The following is a 15,692-nucleotide window of genomic DNA, read 5'->3' as shown; positions in this document are numbered from 1 at the left end:
GAAACAGTGGCTGACTTTATTTTTCTGGGCTCCAAAATCACTGCAGATGGTGACTGCAGCCATGAAATTAAAAGATGCTTACTCCTTGGAAGAAAAGTTATGACCAACCTAGACAGCATATTCAAAAGCAAAGACATTACTTTGTCAACAAAAGTCCATCTAGTCAAGGCTATGGTTTTTCCAGTGGTCATGTATGGATGTGAGAGTTGGAGTATAACGAAAGCTGAGCACCAAAGAATTGATGTTTTCGAAGTGTGGTGTTGGAGAAGACTTTTGAGAGTCCCTTGGACTGCAAGGAGATCCAACCAGTCCATCCTAAAGGAAATCAGTCCTGGGTGTTCATTGGAAGGACTGATGATAAAGCTGAAACTCCCAATACTTTGGCCACCTGATGCGAAGTGGTCACTCATTTGAAAAGCTGACTCATTTGAAAAGACCCTGAAACTGGGAAAGATTGAGGGCAGGAGGAGAAGGGGACGACAGAGGATGAGATGGTTGGATGGCATCACCGACTCAACGGACATGGGTTTGGGTGAACTCCGGGAGTTGGTGATAGACAGGGAGGCCTGGCGTGCTGCGGTTCATGGGGTCGCAAAGAGTCAGACACAACTGAGCAACTGAACTGAAAACAGATTAATGTTGCTGTAATGCACGGGATGAATTAGACAGGGAAAATGCTAAAGATAAACAAATTAGAGACTACCACAGTCCTTGGACTTAGTGATAAAGTGAATGGAGCAATACTTGTGAAGTCCTCCTTCCACAAGCCTGTAGTTGCCTTTTAGATTCCTATATAGTTACAGTATTGAGCCGCTCTAGTGGAATTACTTGTCTGTTTCTCCCACCAGACCTTAGTCCTTGAGAGCAGAGACTCTGTCTTGTTCATTATAGTATCTGTAGTTTCTAGCACATGGTAGGCTGTGAATAAATATTTACTGAATGAGTTAGTTTGAAAGAGAGAGAGGACTGTATATAAATATTTGAAAATAATCCCCTTGGGGTTTGAAGTTACCAGAGTAAACTTGCTGAAGATAGATACCTAGTAAATGATGGAGTGAGGATTTGAACCTTGATTCCTGAAACCTCAAAACTCTTTACCATACTGCCTTTTCAAAATAAAAATTTGCTCTCCTGAGAATTTTCATATGGTTATCTATATATTTCAAATTTAGAGCAATATATGTTTATTTCAAATTTAGAACAACATATGCAATTAAAGGCTTCCCCAGTGGCTCAGCAATAAATAATCTGCCTGCAGGGCAGGAGCTGCAGGAGAATGCGGGTTTGATCTCTGGGTCGGAAAGATCCCCTGGAAGAGGGCATGGCAGCCCACTTCAGTATTCCTGCCTAGAGAATCCTATGCACAGAGGACCCTGGTTGGCTAAGGTCCATAGGGTCACAAAAGAATTGGACATGACTGAAGTGACAGCATGCACAGACACATGCTATTACAAGTTCTAGGCATCTAGTGAAAAACTGTTTGTTTGGAGTTGCTATAATTGATTTCAGATTTCATTTCCTATTATAGGAAAATATAAAACAAATAAAGGAACAAATAGAAGATCATAAAAAGCGAATAGAGAAGTTGGAGGAGTATACAAAAACATGCACGTAGGTATAGTAAAAAAAATTGCTTGCAGCTTTCCTGTATCTCTGGGGTCTTGTATATTTGTGGTGAATGCTTCCCCTGTATCATAATGTTCTCACTCTCCCATTGTTTTTTTATTTCATGGTAGATAATTAAAAATTATAATTAACCACTTAAGGTTGAGATTTTGAAAATATAAATGTTTAACAGTGGTGAAACTTAAAACTCTCCTTTGGTATTGATATTTTATAACAAAAATATGTCATGAAAACTATCAGCACCTAAGTATTCTATCACTAAGAATTTCTTTTTAATTGATATTTACTTACTGTTAAACTCATGATGATTGCTATGGTTATAGTGAGTGAGCTATTCTTTTTTCTCAGAATCCAGAAATATGTATCTTTTGACTCAAGAATTATTTAAGTATCTTTTGCTCATGTTTGGTGTTAGGTTTATTATATTGTATTTTTCACCATTTGAAATAGATAGAGCACTATCCCATTCCCCTGCGATGCCAGGCTAGAGTGTATTGCAATTCCTAAATTTTGGTTTTTCTTTTTGCTGTATAATGTATTATTGTTATTGTCATATAGGAATTGCTTGAAAGAAAAAAAAGAGCAAGAGGAAAACTTAGTGAATGAAATAGAAAAAACAAAATCAAGAATGTCTGAAGTTAATGAAGAGTTGAATCTTATTAGAAGTGAATTGCAGAATGCTGGAATTGATACCCATGAAGGAAAACGTCAGCAAAAGAGAGCAGAGATTCTAGAACACCTTAAGAGACTTTACCCAGATTCAGTGGTAATTGAAATAAAAAGGCTAAGCTTTCTTATTTGTGATTAAAAATTTGAAATTATTAGGAAGTATTATTATTTCAGAAACCTATAAATTTTGTGTTTTATTATTTATACTTAAGGCATAATAGTAACTGGGGTAAAATGTGTATAATCCCCAGTAATGTCTATAGGTAAGTAATTATTGGGGAGAAACATTGATATGAACACATTACCCAGAGAGTCCAGATATCCCCAAAGGATATGTGTATATGAAATAGTCTGTTGCCCTGTAGACACATAGCCTTAAACCTCATTTTCTTCATGATTTCAGTTTTTTTTTTAAGTACTTTCTTCAGTGGACATTGTTGGCATACTTTTGAACAGTGAATTTTTATTCTCTAAATCTGACTGTCCATCCAGTATTACTAGCTTATTTCATTGGCCCCAATGCAGCAATATCTAACTTGTTATGTGAGGTATCCACTTCAGAGAATTATTTCTTTTGGTATTGGGGTCTGTCGTCTCACTCTTGTCACTAACACCAGTGTACACTGTGTGCTCCTTGTTTCACGACAGCCTTTTTTTCCAGCATCTGACACTGTTAACCACTTGCACTTTTTGAAACCCTCCTTGATACCACACTCTGTTGGTTTTCCTATTTCTCTGATCACCCATCTTCATTTAGTTTATAGCATCTTTTTTGCCTTTCTGACTCTTTAAGTGTTAGTTACTAGATAATGATAGAAGAATAAGGGTGGGTCACAGAATTCTTCCCCCAATACCAAGGAAAATCACAAAAACTAGTGAAAAACTAGTTCAACAACCAAAAGAGGAAAGGGGCTCATACATCATGCTCTACTAACCTTCAGAAAATAGTAATAGTCCAGGATTTCTTTTTAAAGATTAAAATATAGCATTGCTGATTCTTAATTCTGCACAAGGCAAACTGATAAATTGATTAATTCCTGAGAATTCTCACTTAATATCCCTAATCTAGCAAGAAGGAAACTTTGTTGTTTCCTTCTGAGTAGAAAACTAGCACTCAAATAGAATCAGAGAATATGGACTTCCTGCTTCTCTTAGATGGAAGTGAAGGCTCTAGAGCTCTTCATTAAATTGAGAAGCCAGTTCAAAGCCCTCTCCCCCCAAATGGGATCTGTTCTCTTTCCCCCAAGAAGAAAAACCTTAGTATGGGATATTAATTGAAGAAAGAATAAAACTCAGTTATTCAAGTAAAATATGTGCATAGCTTTAGCACAGCTCTCATTTACCTTTGCTTTTCAAGCCCTTGGGCATCCCTGGTAGCTCAGCTGATAAAGAATCTTCCTGCAATGCAGGAGACCCTGATTCAATTCCTGGGTCAGGAAGATCCCCTGGAGGAGGGTACGGTAACCCACTCCAGTTCAAGTCCTTGGGTGATGGGCAATCAGAAAATCTTTAGAATATAGAACAGAAAATACTTGGTCCATCATTTGTTGCTCAGAGGAGATAACCATCTCAGTTTTAGGTGAGAATCAAAAAAAGTTATCCATTACAGAAAGTAAAAGGTTTACACAGAGCTGCCCACATTAAATATAGGAAAGGTGAAGAGAAGCTGTATGGCAGCATAGGTACATATATTAAAAGAAAAAAAAGAATAAAAGGCATTTAGAAGTCAAAGAGCCTTGTGGAAGAAAGTTACAGAACAAAATCCCCCATAAGCTTTTTGTCCTGTAGACAATTTAATAAGAGCTTGAATTCACAAAATCAAGTTCAGATACCAGAATAAAATAAAAAACTGTAGTGCTAAGAAAACAAATCAGGAACAAACATTACTGAACTAATAAATTGCAAATAGCAAGAAATGGTTACATAGCTGAAAAGCAAACTACTGACCTAGAAGTCAGATTTTATTTAATCATAACTGAATTGAGAAGAAAAAACAAGATAATAAATATTAAAGACAATGATGACCTATCATAAAGAAATTGGTTTTTCTGAAGTAGAATCTAGCGAATGAAGAGTCTAAAGACGTAAAATTGAATCTGAAAGACGTCTAGGGAGCATTGATACAGGACGGCTGGCATTCTGATGTTTTCTAGACTTTTTGAACTTCAGTCTGATTCTTGACCCGTCCTCAGATCCTGAAAAACAGTTCTCTGTGGGAAGCCATCTCTGGCTTCTCAGGTCAACCTGGTCCCTGTTACATATTCTCAGAGCACTCTGTGCTTAGTCACAGTGTCTCTTTTAACTCTTACTTTGTACATGCATATAATTATTGATTATTTATTTTCTTCCCCTACTAACCTGAAAACTCTGTGAGGTTAGAGAGGATCTGTTTTGTTCAGGCATGTTTACCCAGTGTCTGGCTCAGCACCTGCATGCAGTAGATGCCTCACAGATTGTTATTTAATAAGTAACGTCATGAATGAATGCTGTTTCGTTACTAGGTTTGTAAAATATTTTAGTACCTTGGTATGACTGCTGCTGCTGCTGAGTCGCTTCAGTTGTGTCCGACTCTGTGTGACCCCTTAGATGGCAGCCCACCAGGCTCCCCCGTCCCTGGGATTCTCCAGGCAAGAACACTGGAGTGGGTTGCCATGCCCTCCTCTAGGGAATCTTCCCAATCCAGGGATCGAAACGAGGTCTCCCACATTGCAGGCGGATTCTTTACTGTCTGAGCCACCAGAAATTTATTTCCATTTTCCATTTGAGACTGTTAAATTATGATGTTTATAATTTTGTAAAACTAGTTTTGATCTGTGCTACTTTGTTGCATTAAAAAATGAATTATACGTTTCTCACTAATGTGTTTGTTTTTCTCTCCTTTTTGAAACCTGCTAAGTTTGGAAGACTACTTGACCTGTGTCATCCTATTCATAAGAAATACCAGCTGGCTGTTACTAAACTTTTTGGTCGGTACATGGTTGCCATTGTTGTAGCCTCTGAAAAGGTAGCAAAAGATTGTATTCGATTTCTGAAGGAGGAAAGAGCTGAACCTGAGACGTTCCTTGCACTAGATTACCTTGATGTAAGAAATTTGTAATCCTTAGTATTTAATGGTGATAAAATTCTGTCTTTTAAAGTATGTCTTTATTGCCTGAGACTGTGGTAGTAATTTACAAAGTCATTGATTGGATGCCAGTTAGTCATTCAAATGGCTGGTGTTAATATATTGACAGGCAAAGAATAATATCTGGAGAAGGTGATGGCAACCGACTCCAGTACTCTTGCCTGGAAACTCCCATGGGCAGAGGAGCCTGGTAGGCTGCAGTTGATGGGGTCATGAAGAGTTGGACACGACTGAGCGACTTCACTTTCACTTTTCACTTTCACGCTCTGGAAAAGGAAATGGCAGCCCACTCCAGTGTTCTTGCCTGGAGAATCCCAGGGACTGCAGAGCCTGGTGGGCTGCCATCTATGGGGTCGCACAGAGTCAGACACGACTGAAGCGACTTAGCAGCAGAGGTAGCTGTCTTTCTTGCCTTCATATCATTTCTTCCTAATCTAGTTTTGCCATAATTTACCGTAATGATTTTGAGCACATTGCTCTAGCAGTGCACCACTAGCCAGCAATTTATTTTCTCCTATAGCATGGTATGTTGGAGAAGGATGAAACGTATGTTCTGTCAGTGAAATGCTAACCCAAAGTTTCAGTTGTAAGTGTGTGGTCCAGTAAATATGTGTCAGCTATTGGTGGAGCAAGCTAAATTTTGAGCTTTGAGGTATGTATTGAAAGGTCTTAAGAGTATCTAAAATTTACATAATATTTATATCTGCACACATATTTTGGTTATAGGGTTTTTGTTTATGAAAATGAAATTATACTTTCTGGTTTTCAGTAACACATTGCAAATATCTTTTGATCTCTTTATCAAACCAACTTAAGTCATGTCAAAGGGGATCTACAAGCTTTCCTGATATTTAAGCCTAAAATGGTTTTCTGAGTTCCATATTACTGTGCCACTCTTTAGAAAGTATATAAATAGGTATTTCCTCCCACTAGATTTTATGATTTTGAGAGCAGGAAGGGTTTCTCAGTCATTGCTTAATCCCAACTAGTTAGTGATAAAATTTAATCTGGAAATTATATCTTCTGGCATTTGATGAAATGTATTTTTAAAAAATATTAAATGAAGCCAGGGGTATTGTTCATCAGATTCTCATCTAACTTTTATTGTGTGTAAGTGCATACTACTAACCACTTACTGTCATGTTTATATATGTTCTTTGAAAAAGAATGTACTGAGTATTTGGTTTATATTTTAATATACCTAATATATCAAGTATTTTTTAAACCTTTTAGATCAAACCAATCAATGAAAGATTAAGGGAGATTAAAGGCTGTAAAATGATGATTGATGTCATAAAGACTCAGTTTCCTCAGCTGAAGAAAGTAATTCAGTTTGTGTGTGGAAATGGCCTTGTCTGTGAGACTCTGGAAGAAGCAAGGCATATTGCCTTCGCTGGACCTGAAAGACGGAAAGTAAGAGATTTAAATTGCAGTTTTGGATAATTTAAAGCAGTATTTGTAAGACTAACATGTTACGTATACAAATATTTATATATGCTTTCATATGTTTTCCTATGTGAGGAAGACTAACAGAACCTAAGATGTTCATGGCTGCAGTAGTTTTTGTTAAGTATTCAAAAATTAATTTCTCTAATATTTCCCCAAATCAGAAATCATATTTTGGAAGTTAGATTTATTGTAGTGATATCCTAGAGCTGTTAATTTTTTAACTATATATACAATGGATCTCAGATTTTCCCTGTATTTACATATATAATACATACATTTCTGAATACCAGGAAAGAATTTAGGTGCTTAGTTTACATTCTCAGTTATTCTATAGTTTAATGAAGATACTAACTGTCCTTTTATACATTCAAGGTTTTAACACATTTGAAGTTATATAGAAATAGCACAATTGAAATGAGGTTACTAAATATTAGTCTCTCAAATAATTTAGGTTTTAAAAATATTATTTCCTCTCAATTGAAATAGAATTTGTATTTAATTAAACAGTGTAAAATTATTCTAATTATCTGATATAGTCTTTTTTAAAAAACTACTTTGTGATAACATAGTACCTAAGGGCATTAACTATGGAGTAAGACCAGTTTCCTGATAGCTGGTAAAGAACCTGATAGCTGGTGAAGATACCCTGACAGTTGGTAAAGAATCTGCCTGCAATGCAGGAGACCCCAGTCAATTCCTGGGTCAGGAAGATCCACTGGAGAAGGGATAGGTTACTCACTCCAGTATTCTTAGGCTTCCTTTTTGGCTCAGCTGGTGAAGAATTGACCTGCAGTGCAGGAGACCTGGGTTTGATCCCTGGGCTGGGAAGATTCCTGGGTCAGAAAGATCCCCTGGAGAAGGAAAAGGCTACCCACTCCAGTATTCTGGCCTAGAGAATTCCATGGACTGTATAGTCCAAGGGGTTGCAAAGCGTCGGACATGACTGAGCTACTTGCAAAAAAAAAAGACCAGTAATACTATTTAGTAATTAATTATGTAAATTTAGGCAAGTTTCTAAACCTTTTAGTTTGTTCATCTAAAGTGGCAGAAATAATAGTACTTATTTCATAGTTATAGGATTAAATAAGTAATAACATGCAAAATGCTTTTATAGTGACCAGGAAATAGCTCTCAAAAAAGTGATAGTCAATTTGTATTTACTAGTCAGTTTACACATTTGATGTGAAATGTCCAGAATTGCAAATTAACACATAGCAGGCTATACTTATAAAAGAGAGGAATTTCCTGTATTAAATGTATTGACTTGTCTTATGTGATTAACTTCTCATACACTTTAGTAGTTGTAGCTATAATAATCTTAATGTGATCTCTGTCATTGATTTCTCCATATTAAATTTAAGCAGGTGTAATAAGTGAGCTACTAAGATATCTTCCTTATTTGCTACCTCATTAACTATGCTGAAGTTGATTTTTGTATATTTGTAAAATTGATTTTTGAAGATTTGTGTGATGAATTTAAAGAAGTCACATGAAGATAAGACTGTGTTTAACTTTTCCTTCGTTCACCATATATTGATGGTTTATATCTTGTTCATAGTAATATGCCTTACCCCTTTAGGCTATATTTTGTTCTTTTTGTTACTTCAAAATTTTAATCAGCGTTATATATCATATTTTTATTTTGAAGTATGTTCCAGGGACTCTTCTTCCCATTATTATTATTCCACTTGAAGAATATTTTCTATGTTTTAGGATGCAAAAGACGTTTGGATAGATGTCATATTTTCACAGAAATCATCTGAGGTTTTTAATTTGTGCTTTTGGTTTTCCATGGACTTGATGTCTTTCCATTGTCTTGATAATGTGGTTTAAAATTTTCTTTGTTCAAACATTGCAAGTTACATCACAAAATTATATTTTTGTAAGTTTATAAACTACATATAGTATATGTAAACTATATAATAATGTAAATTACAGTGATTTTGCTAGCTGTAGTTTAGTCATTAAGATATTTATAACTCAGTCTTAAAATAGTTTAAAAATTTATGTAACAAAATTTTAAAATCTAGAGTCTCTTTCAGTACATGTGATTATTTCATCCATTTCCCTTAAGCAAAGAAACAACAATTATTTTGCTTCCTTTTCCCATAGACTGGATGGTTATTTCTCTAAATCATATGTAGAAATATCTGTTTATGCTTTGGGCTTCCCTAATAGCTCAGTTGGTAAAGAATCTGCCTGCAATGCAGGAGACCCCAGTTTGATTCCTGGGTTGGGAAGATCCACTGGAGAAGGGATAGGCTACCCACTCCAGTATTCTTGGACTTCCCTTGTGGCTCAGCTGGTAAAAAATCCACCTGCAGTGCGGGAGACCTGGGTTCAATCCTGAGTCGGGAAAATCCCCTGGAGAAGGGAAAGGCTACCCACTCCAGGATTCTGGCCTAGAGAATACAGTCCATGGGGTCGCAAAGAGTCAGACACAACTGAGCGACTTTCACTTTCATTTATGTTTTACCCTTCTAATATGATGTAGCAAAAAAACAGACCCAGAAAAATGTTATTAACTACCTGGTAATCTGTGAAAACATCGTTTTTCCAAAAATTAAATATATTAAATTAGAGAGAATAAAAATGCAGGGTACAGTAGGTTGAAAAAACTGGGTATCATCTAGAATAAAATATAGTTGAATCTACACTTCATACCTTATATCAGTATATTCATGGATTAGAAATGTAAATGTTAAAAAATAAAACTGTAAAGGTATCAAGAGAAACTATGGGAAATTTTTTCTTAATCTCAGAGATAGTAAGGCCTTTCCAATATGACCAAAAATTTAAAAAGCCAACCCCAAGGCTAAAAAAAATGGGTGAAAAAGTTAGTCACTCAGTCATATCCAACTCTTTGTGACCCCATGGACTATAGCCTGCCAGGCTTCTGTGGTTTTTAGCCATTATTAATGGCTATGCATAAATTTACATAAACATTTCTGCATAGAAAAGACCATTATAAGCAAAATCAAAAGACATGGCAAACCAGAGAAAATATTTTCTACTCATAAAAAAGAAAATTTGCTACAAATCAATCAGGTAAAGAACAGAAATAAAGTTGAAAAATAGACAAGGGAGAGGAGCAAACTTAGGTTCATAAAAGGAAATATAATTGCTGTTAAATATGAAAACTCACCCTCACTTAAAATATGGAAAATTCCCATTAAAACTATACCAAAATACTGTTTTCACTTATCAAATTGATCAACATCAAAAAGTTTAATAACACTTTATGGGGAAAGAGACCCTTGGGTTCACTGCTCTGGGCATGTAAATTTGTGCCAACTCTTTGAAGGGCAAGTCTAGCAGTTGTACTTCTTCAGAACTTTACATACACATAAAATCATATGTGTATGAAATGATATATATATACAAGATTTAGTTATTGAACCATTGTGTGTAGCAAGAAATTTGGAAACAATTTGCCCAAGACTGTTCAGTAAAGTTATAATGCATTTATAAAATGGGACACTATATAACCTTAAATAGAGGGAATGAAGCTCTTTATGTACAACTGTCAGATAATCTCCAAGATTTCAGTTCAGTTGCTCAGTTGTGTCTGACTCTTTGCGACCTCATGGACTGCGGCACGCCAGGCCTCCCTGTCCATCACCACCTCCTGGAGTTTACTCAAACTCATGTCCATTGAGTCGGTGGTGCCATCCAACCATCTCATCCTCTGTTGTCCCCTTCTCCTCCTGCCTTCAATCTTTCCCAGCATCAGGGTCTTTTCAGATGAGTCAGTTCTTCGCATCAGGTGGCCAAAGTATTAGAGCTTCATCATCAGTCCTTTCAATGAATATTCAGGACTGATTTCCTTTAGGATGGACTGGTGCAATCTCTTTGCTGTCTAAGAGACTCTAAAGAGTGTTCTCCAACACCACAGTTAAAAAGCATCAATTCTTCAGTGATCAGTTTTCTTTATAGTCCAACTCTTAAATCTATACATGACTACTCCAAGATATAGTCAGTTTTTAAAAAAGTAGTAAGTAGACTAGTGTTTATTATGTTACTATTTGTGTAAAACATGAGGAAAGGAGATGTGTATTTGTTTATGCAAAAATATTTCTGGAAGAATACATAAGAAATTGACAGCATTGATCATCTCTGGGGAGGGTAACTGGGTCATAGGGGCTAGCAATACCAGGGAAATTTTTTACTCTGTGCCCTGTATCTTTTGGAGTTTGAACTATGTGAATATCTTACCCATTCAAAAATAAAAGGGAAATGTTAAAGTATATTATTTTCCATACCTGTGAAAGACAGCTTAAAAATATGTATAACCTGTATACCACAAAAGTTACAGAGGATCTGCTTCAATAGTTTATAACACTGAAACAGAATTTCTTGAAACAGTTGAATTTGTTCAGTGGAATGATCGGATATACCTCAGAATGAATTTTTAATGCCAAAGAAATCCTCCTTTTCCTAAGCCAGGCTCTCTAGAACTTTTATTTAATGCTACTAATATTTAAAAATTCCCCCAACTGCTTATTTTATATGATATCCCCAAGGTATTTTTTGGGGAATGCAAGCCCCCAAATATGCATAGGAGGACTGCACTGAGCAACGATTGTAAACTGTAATTTTTAGGCTAGAAATAGAAATTGTAGTCCTTCCAGAATAGCTTTGACTGTCAATCAAATGAAACAGGTTATTTGATACTAAATTTACTTTTTAAAGGAATAAATTATTTTAATAAACATAGAAACTATTTTTAAAAGCCCTATAATTCTATGAATTGCTGCCTATTTCATTTTTAGAATTAAAGGAGGTCTATAACATGGTGATTATTAAGAACATGGACATAGATGTTTGATCAACTTTTGATTTAGGGATTTTAGTCCCTGTCTTAAAGAGATGGGAACACCAGACCTCCTTACCTGTCTCCTGAAAAACCTGTATGCATGTCAAGAAGCAACAGTTAAAACCTTACGTGGAACAATTGACTGGTTCAGTTGTGGGAAAGGAGTATGTCAAGGTTGTATATTGTCACTCTGTTTATTTAGCTTTGTGCAGAGTACATCATGTGAGATGCCAGGCTGGATGCATCATAAGCTGGAATCAAGATTGCCAGAAGAAATATCAACCTCAGATTTGCAGATGATACCACTCTGATAGCAGAAAGTGAAGAGGAACTGAAGAGCCTCTTGATGAAAGTGAAAGAGAGTGAAAAAGCTGGTTTAAAACTCAGCATTCAAAAAATGGAGATCATGGCATCAGTCCCATCACTTCATGGCAAATAGAAGGGAAAAAGTAGAAGCAGTGACAGATTCTATTTTCCTGAGCTTCAAAATCACTGTGGACAGTGACTGCAGTTGTGAATTAAAAGACGCTTGCTCCTTGGAAGGAAAGCTATGACAAACCTAGACAGCATGTTAAAAAGCAGAGACTTCACTTGGCTGACAAAGGTCCATATAGTCTGGATTTGAGTGAAAGTGAAAGTTTCTCAGTCGTATCCAACTCTTTGCAACCCCATGGAATAGTCCATGGAATTCTCTAGGCCAGAATACTGGAGTGGATAGCCTTTCCCTTCTCCAGGGAAACTTCCCAATGCAGGGATCAAACCCAGGTCTCCCACACTGCAGGCAGATTCTATACCAGCTGAGCCACCAGGTACGCTCAAGAATACTGGAGTGGGTAGCCTATGCCTTCTCTGGGGGATCTTCCTGACCCAGGAATCGAACTTGGGTCTCCTGCATTGTAGATGGATTCTTTACCAGCTGAGCTACCAAGGCATGGATGTGAAGAGTTGGACCATAAAGAAGACTGAGCACCGAAGAATTGATGCTTTCTAATTGTGCTCTAGAAGACTTTTGAGAGTCCCTTGGACAGCAAGGAGATCAAACCAGTCAATCCTAAAGGAAATGGACCCTGAATATTCATTGGAAAGACTGATGCTGAAGTTGAAGCTCCAGTACTTGGGCTACATGACGTGAAGAGTTGACTCATTGGAGAAGACCCTGATCCTGGGAAAGATTGAAGGCAGAAGAAGACGGCAGCAGAGGATGAGATGGTTAGATAGCATCACTGACTCTTTGGACATGAATTTGTGCAAACTCCTAGTGAAGGACAGAAAAGCACAGTGAAGGACAGAAAAGCCTGGTGTTCTGCAGTCCATGGGGTGGCAAAGAATTGGACATGACTTAGCAACTAAACAGCAATAACAGATGGCTTTAGGCAAGCTTCTTAATATCTGTAAGCCCCAGTCTATAAGATGGAAATCATATTTCCTCATGGGGCGCAAACATAGAATTGAATAGCATATACGCACTATGTCAAGCATAGTGTGATAAATAGTTACAGTAATGACAGCAGCAGCCAACAAAGTAATACAAAGAATCTCAGAAAATTGTGAGTACCCTCTGCTCTAAGAGGGGAAGTTGACTTGGCCAAGTGTGATGCCTGGAAAGAGAGAGCTGGCATAGAATAGCATATGTGTTATGACAGATTCTTAGTTCAAAGTTCTTGATACACTTCTCTCTCTTCTTGCCAAGCCAGCCCACAAATTTTTGTGTGTGTGTCACATTTGACTTTTACACATTCAAAAAACGAGTTAATAAATGTTCAGTTTGGAAAATAGAGCTCAAAAAGGAAAATTGGGACTTCCCTGGTGGTCCAGTGGTTAAGACTCCGCACTTCCAGTGCAGGGGACATGGGTTCAACCCCTGGTGGGGAAATGAGATCCCACATGCCATGTGGTGGACCACCCCCCCCAAAATAATGGAATGTGAAAACCATCCCTAACATGTTCTATAGAGTTGCCAGATCAAATATTTGGACATAAATTTAAAAGTTATTTGTTGTTTATCGGAAGTTCAGATTTAACTGGGCATCCTGTATTCCTCTTTGCTAAGTCTGGCAACCATACTCTTGAAAGATCTAGTGAGTGTTGTGGTATATGTGCCAGATATTTGATAGTCAGCTATATTACTCTTAGCCTTTGTAGGTATTGATATATGCATAATTGGGTCTTTACCATGAGATCAAGTATGTATTTACTACATTTTTTAATGATATCACTTCTATATTTTAATTTTAATCTAGAATTAATTTTAATATGTATTATTAGATGTAGATATTAGCTTTTCCCCCCAAATGGGTGATTATCTATCCCAATATATTTAATAATTTTTATTTTTCTTCTTGATTGAATTAATTGACTTCTCATAGTCTAAATTATTTATACTTTCTTTTTTCATCTAGTTTAATTTGTTATCTCTTATTTGTAGCTGGGGTGGAAAAGGTCAGTTTTCATTTCAATCCTAAAGAAAGGCAATGCCAAAGAATGCCCAAACTACCGCACAATTGCATTCATCTCACACGCTAGCAAAGTAATGCTCAAAATTCTCCAAGCCAGGCTTCAGCAATATGTGAACCGTGAACTTCCATATGTTCAAGCTGGTTTTAGAAAAGGCAGAGGAACCAGAGATCAAGTTGCCAACATCCACTGGATCATCGAGAAAGCAAGAGAGTTCCAGAAAAACATCTATTTCTGCTTTATTGACTATGCCAACGCCTTTGATTGTGTGGATAACAATAAACTGTGGAAAATTCTGAAAGAGATGGGAATATCAGACCACCTGACCTGCCTCTCAAGAAACCTATATGCAGGTCAAGAAGCAACAGTTAGAACTGGACATGGAACAACAGACTGGTTCCAAATAGGAAAAGGAGTATGTCAAGGTTGTATATTGTCACCCTGCTTATTTGACTTCTGTGCAGAGTACATCATGAGAAACACTGGGCTGGAAGAAGCACAAGCTAGAATCAAGATTGCCGGGAGAAATACCAATAACCTCAGATATGCAGAAGGAAAGTTATGACCAACCTAGATAGCATTTTCAAAAGCAGAGACGTTACTTTGCCAACAAAGGTTAGTCTACTCAAGGCTATGGTTTTTCCTGTGGTCATGTATGGATGTGAGAGTTGGACTGTGAAGAAGGCTGAGCGCTGAAGAATTGATGCTTTTGAACTGTGGTGTTGGAGAAGACTCTTGAGAGTCCCTCGGACTGCAAGGAGATCCAACCAGTCCATTCTGAAGGAGATCAGCCCTGGGATTTCTTTGGAAGGAATGATGCTAAAGCTGAAACTCCAGTACTTTGGCCACGTCGTGTGAAGAGTTGACTCATTGGAAAAGACTCTGATGCTGGGAGGGATTGGGGGCAAGAGGAGAAAGGGACAACAGAGGATGAGATGGCTGGATGGCATCACTGACTCGATGACGTGAGTCTGGGTGAACTCTAGGAGTTGATGATGGACAGGGAGGTCTGGCATGCTGCGATTCATGGGGTCGCAAAGAGTCGGACACGACTGAGCGACTGATCTGATCTGATCTGAATGACAGAAAGTGAAGAGGAACTAAAAAGCCTCTTGATGAAAGTGAAAGAGGAGAGTGAAAAAGTTGGCTTAAAGCTCAACATTCAGAAAATGAAGATCATGGCATCCGGTCCCATCATCACTTCATGGGAAATAGATGGGGAAACAGTGGAAACAGTGTCAGACTTTATTTTTGGGGGCTCCAAAATCACTGCAGATGGTGAGTGCAGCCATGAAATTAAAGGCGCTTACTCCTTGGACGGAAAGTTATGACCAACCTAGACAGCATATTGAAAAGCAGAGACATTACTTTGCCAACAAAGGTCCGTCTAGTCAAGGCTATGGTTTTTCCAGTGGTCATGTATGTATGTGAGAGTTGGACTGTGAAGAAGGCTGAGCGCTGAAGAATTGATGCTTTTGAACTGTGGTGTTGGTGAAGACTCTTGAGAGTCCCTCGGACTGCAAGGAGATCCAACCAGTCCATTCTGAAGGAGAT

The 15,692-nt window shown here is 37.4% G+C and overlaps 1 protein-coding gene across 1 annotated transcript in view; it reads left to right on the top strand.

The window, feature by feature from the left end:
- The window catches only part of SMC1B (structural maintenance of chromosomes 1B), an 82,314-nt gene that overhangs the window by 20,007 nt on the left and 46,615 nt on the right, over nt 1-15,692 (top strand). The window contains exons 8-11 of the mRNA XM_010837626.1: nt 1,529-1,611; nt 2,185-2,392; nt 5,192-5,377; nt 6,653-6,832. Coding sequence (XP_010835928.1) covers nt 1,529-1,611; nt 2,185-2,392; nt 5,192-5,377; nt 6,653-6,832 — 657 coding nt within the window. The remainder of the gene's footprint in view (nt 1-1,528; nt 1,612-2,184; nt 2,393-5,191; nt 5,378-6,652; nt 6,833-15,692) is intronic.

The sequence above is a fragment of the Bison bison genome, unplaced genomic scaffold (genome assembly GCF_000754665.1).
Source record: "Bison bison bison isolate TAMUID 2011002044 unplaced genomic scaffold, Bison_UMD1.0 scf7180017864079, whole genome shotgun sequence".
Lineage (NCBI taxonomy): Eukaryota > Metazoa > Chordata > Mammalia > Artiodactyla > Bovidae > Bison > Bison bison.
The sequence above is the reverse complement of the archived record's forward strand: the minus strand, read 5'-3'. Positions and strand labels throughout refer to the sequence as shown.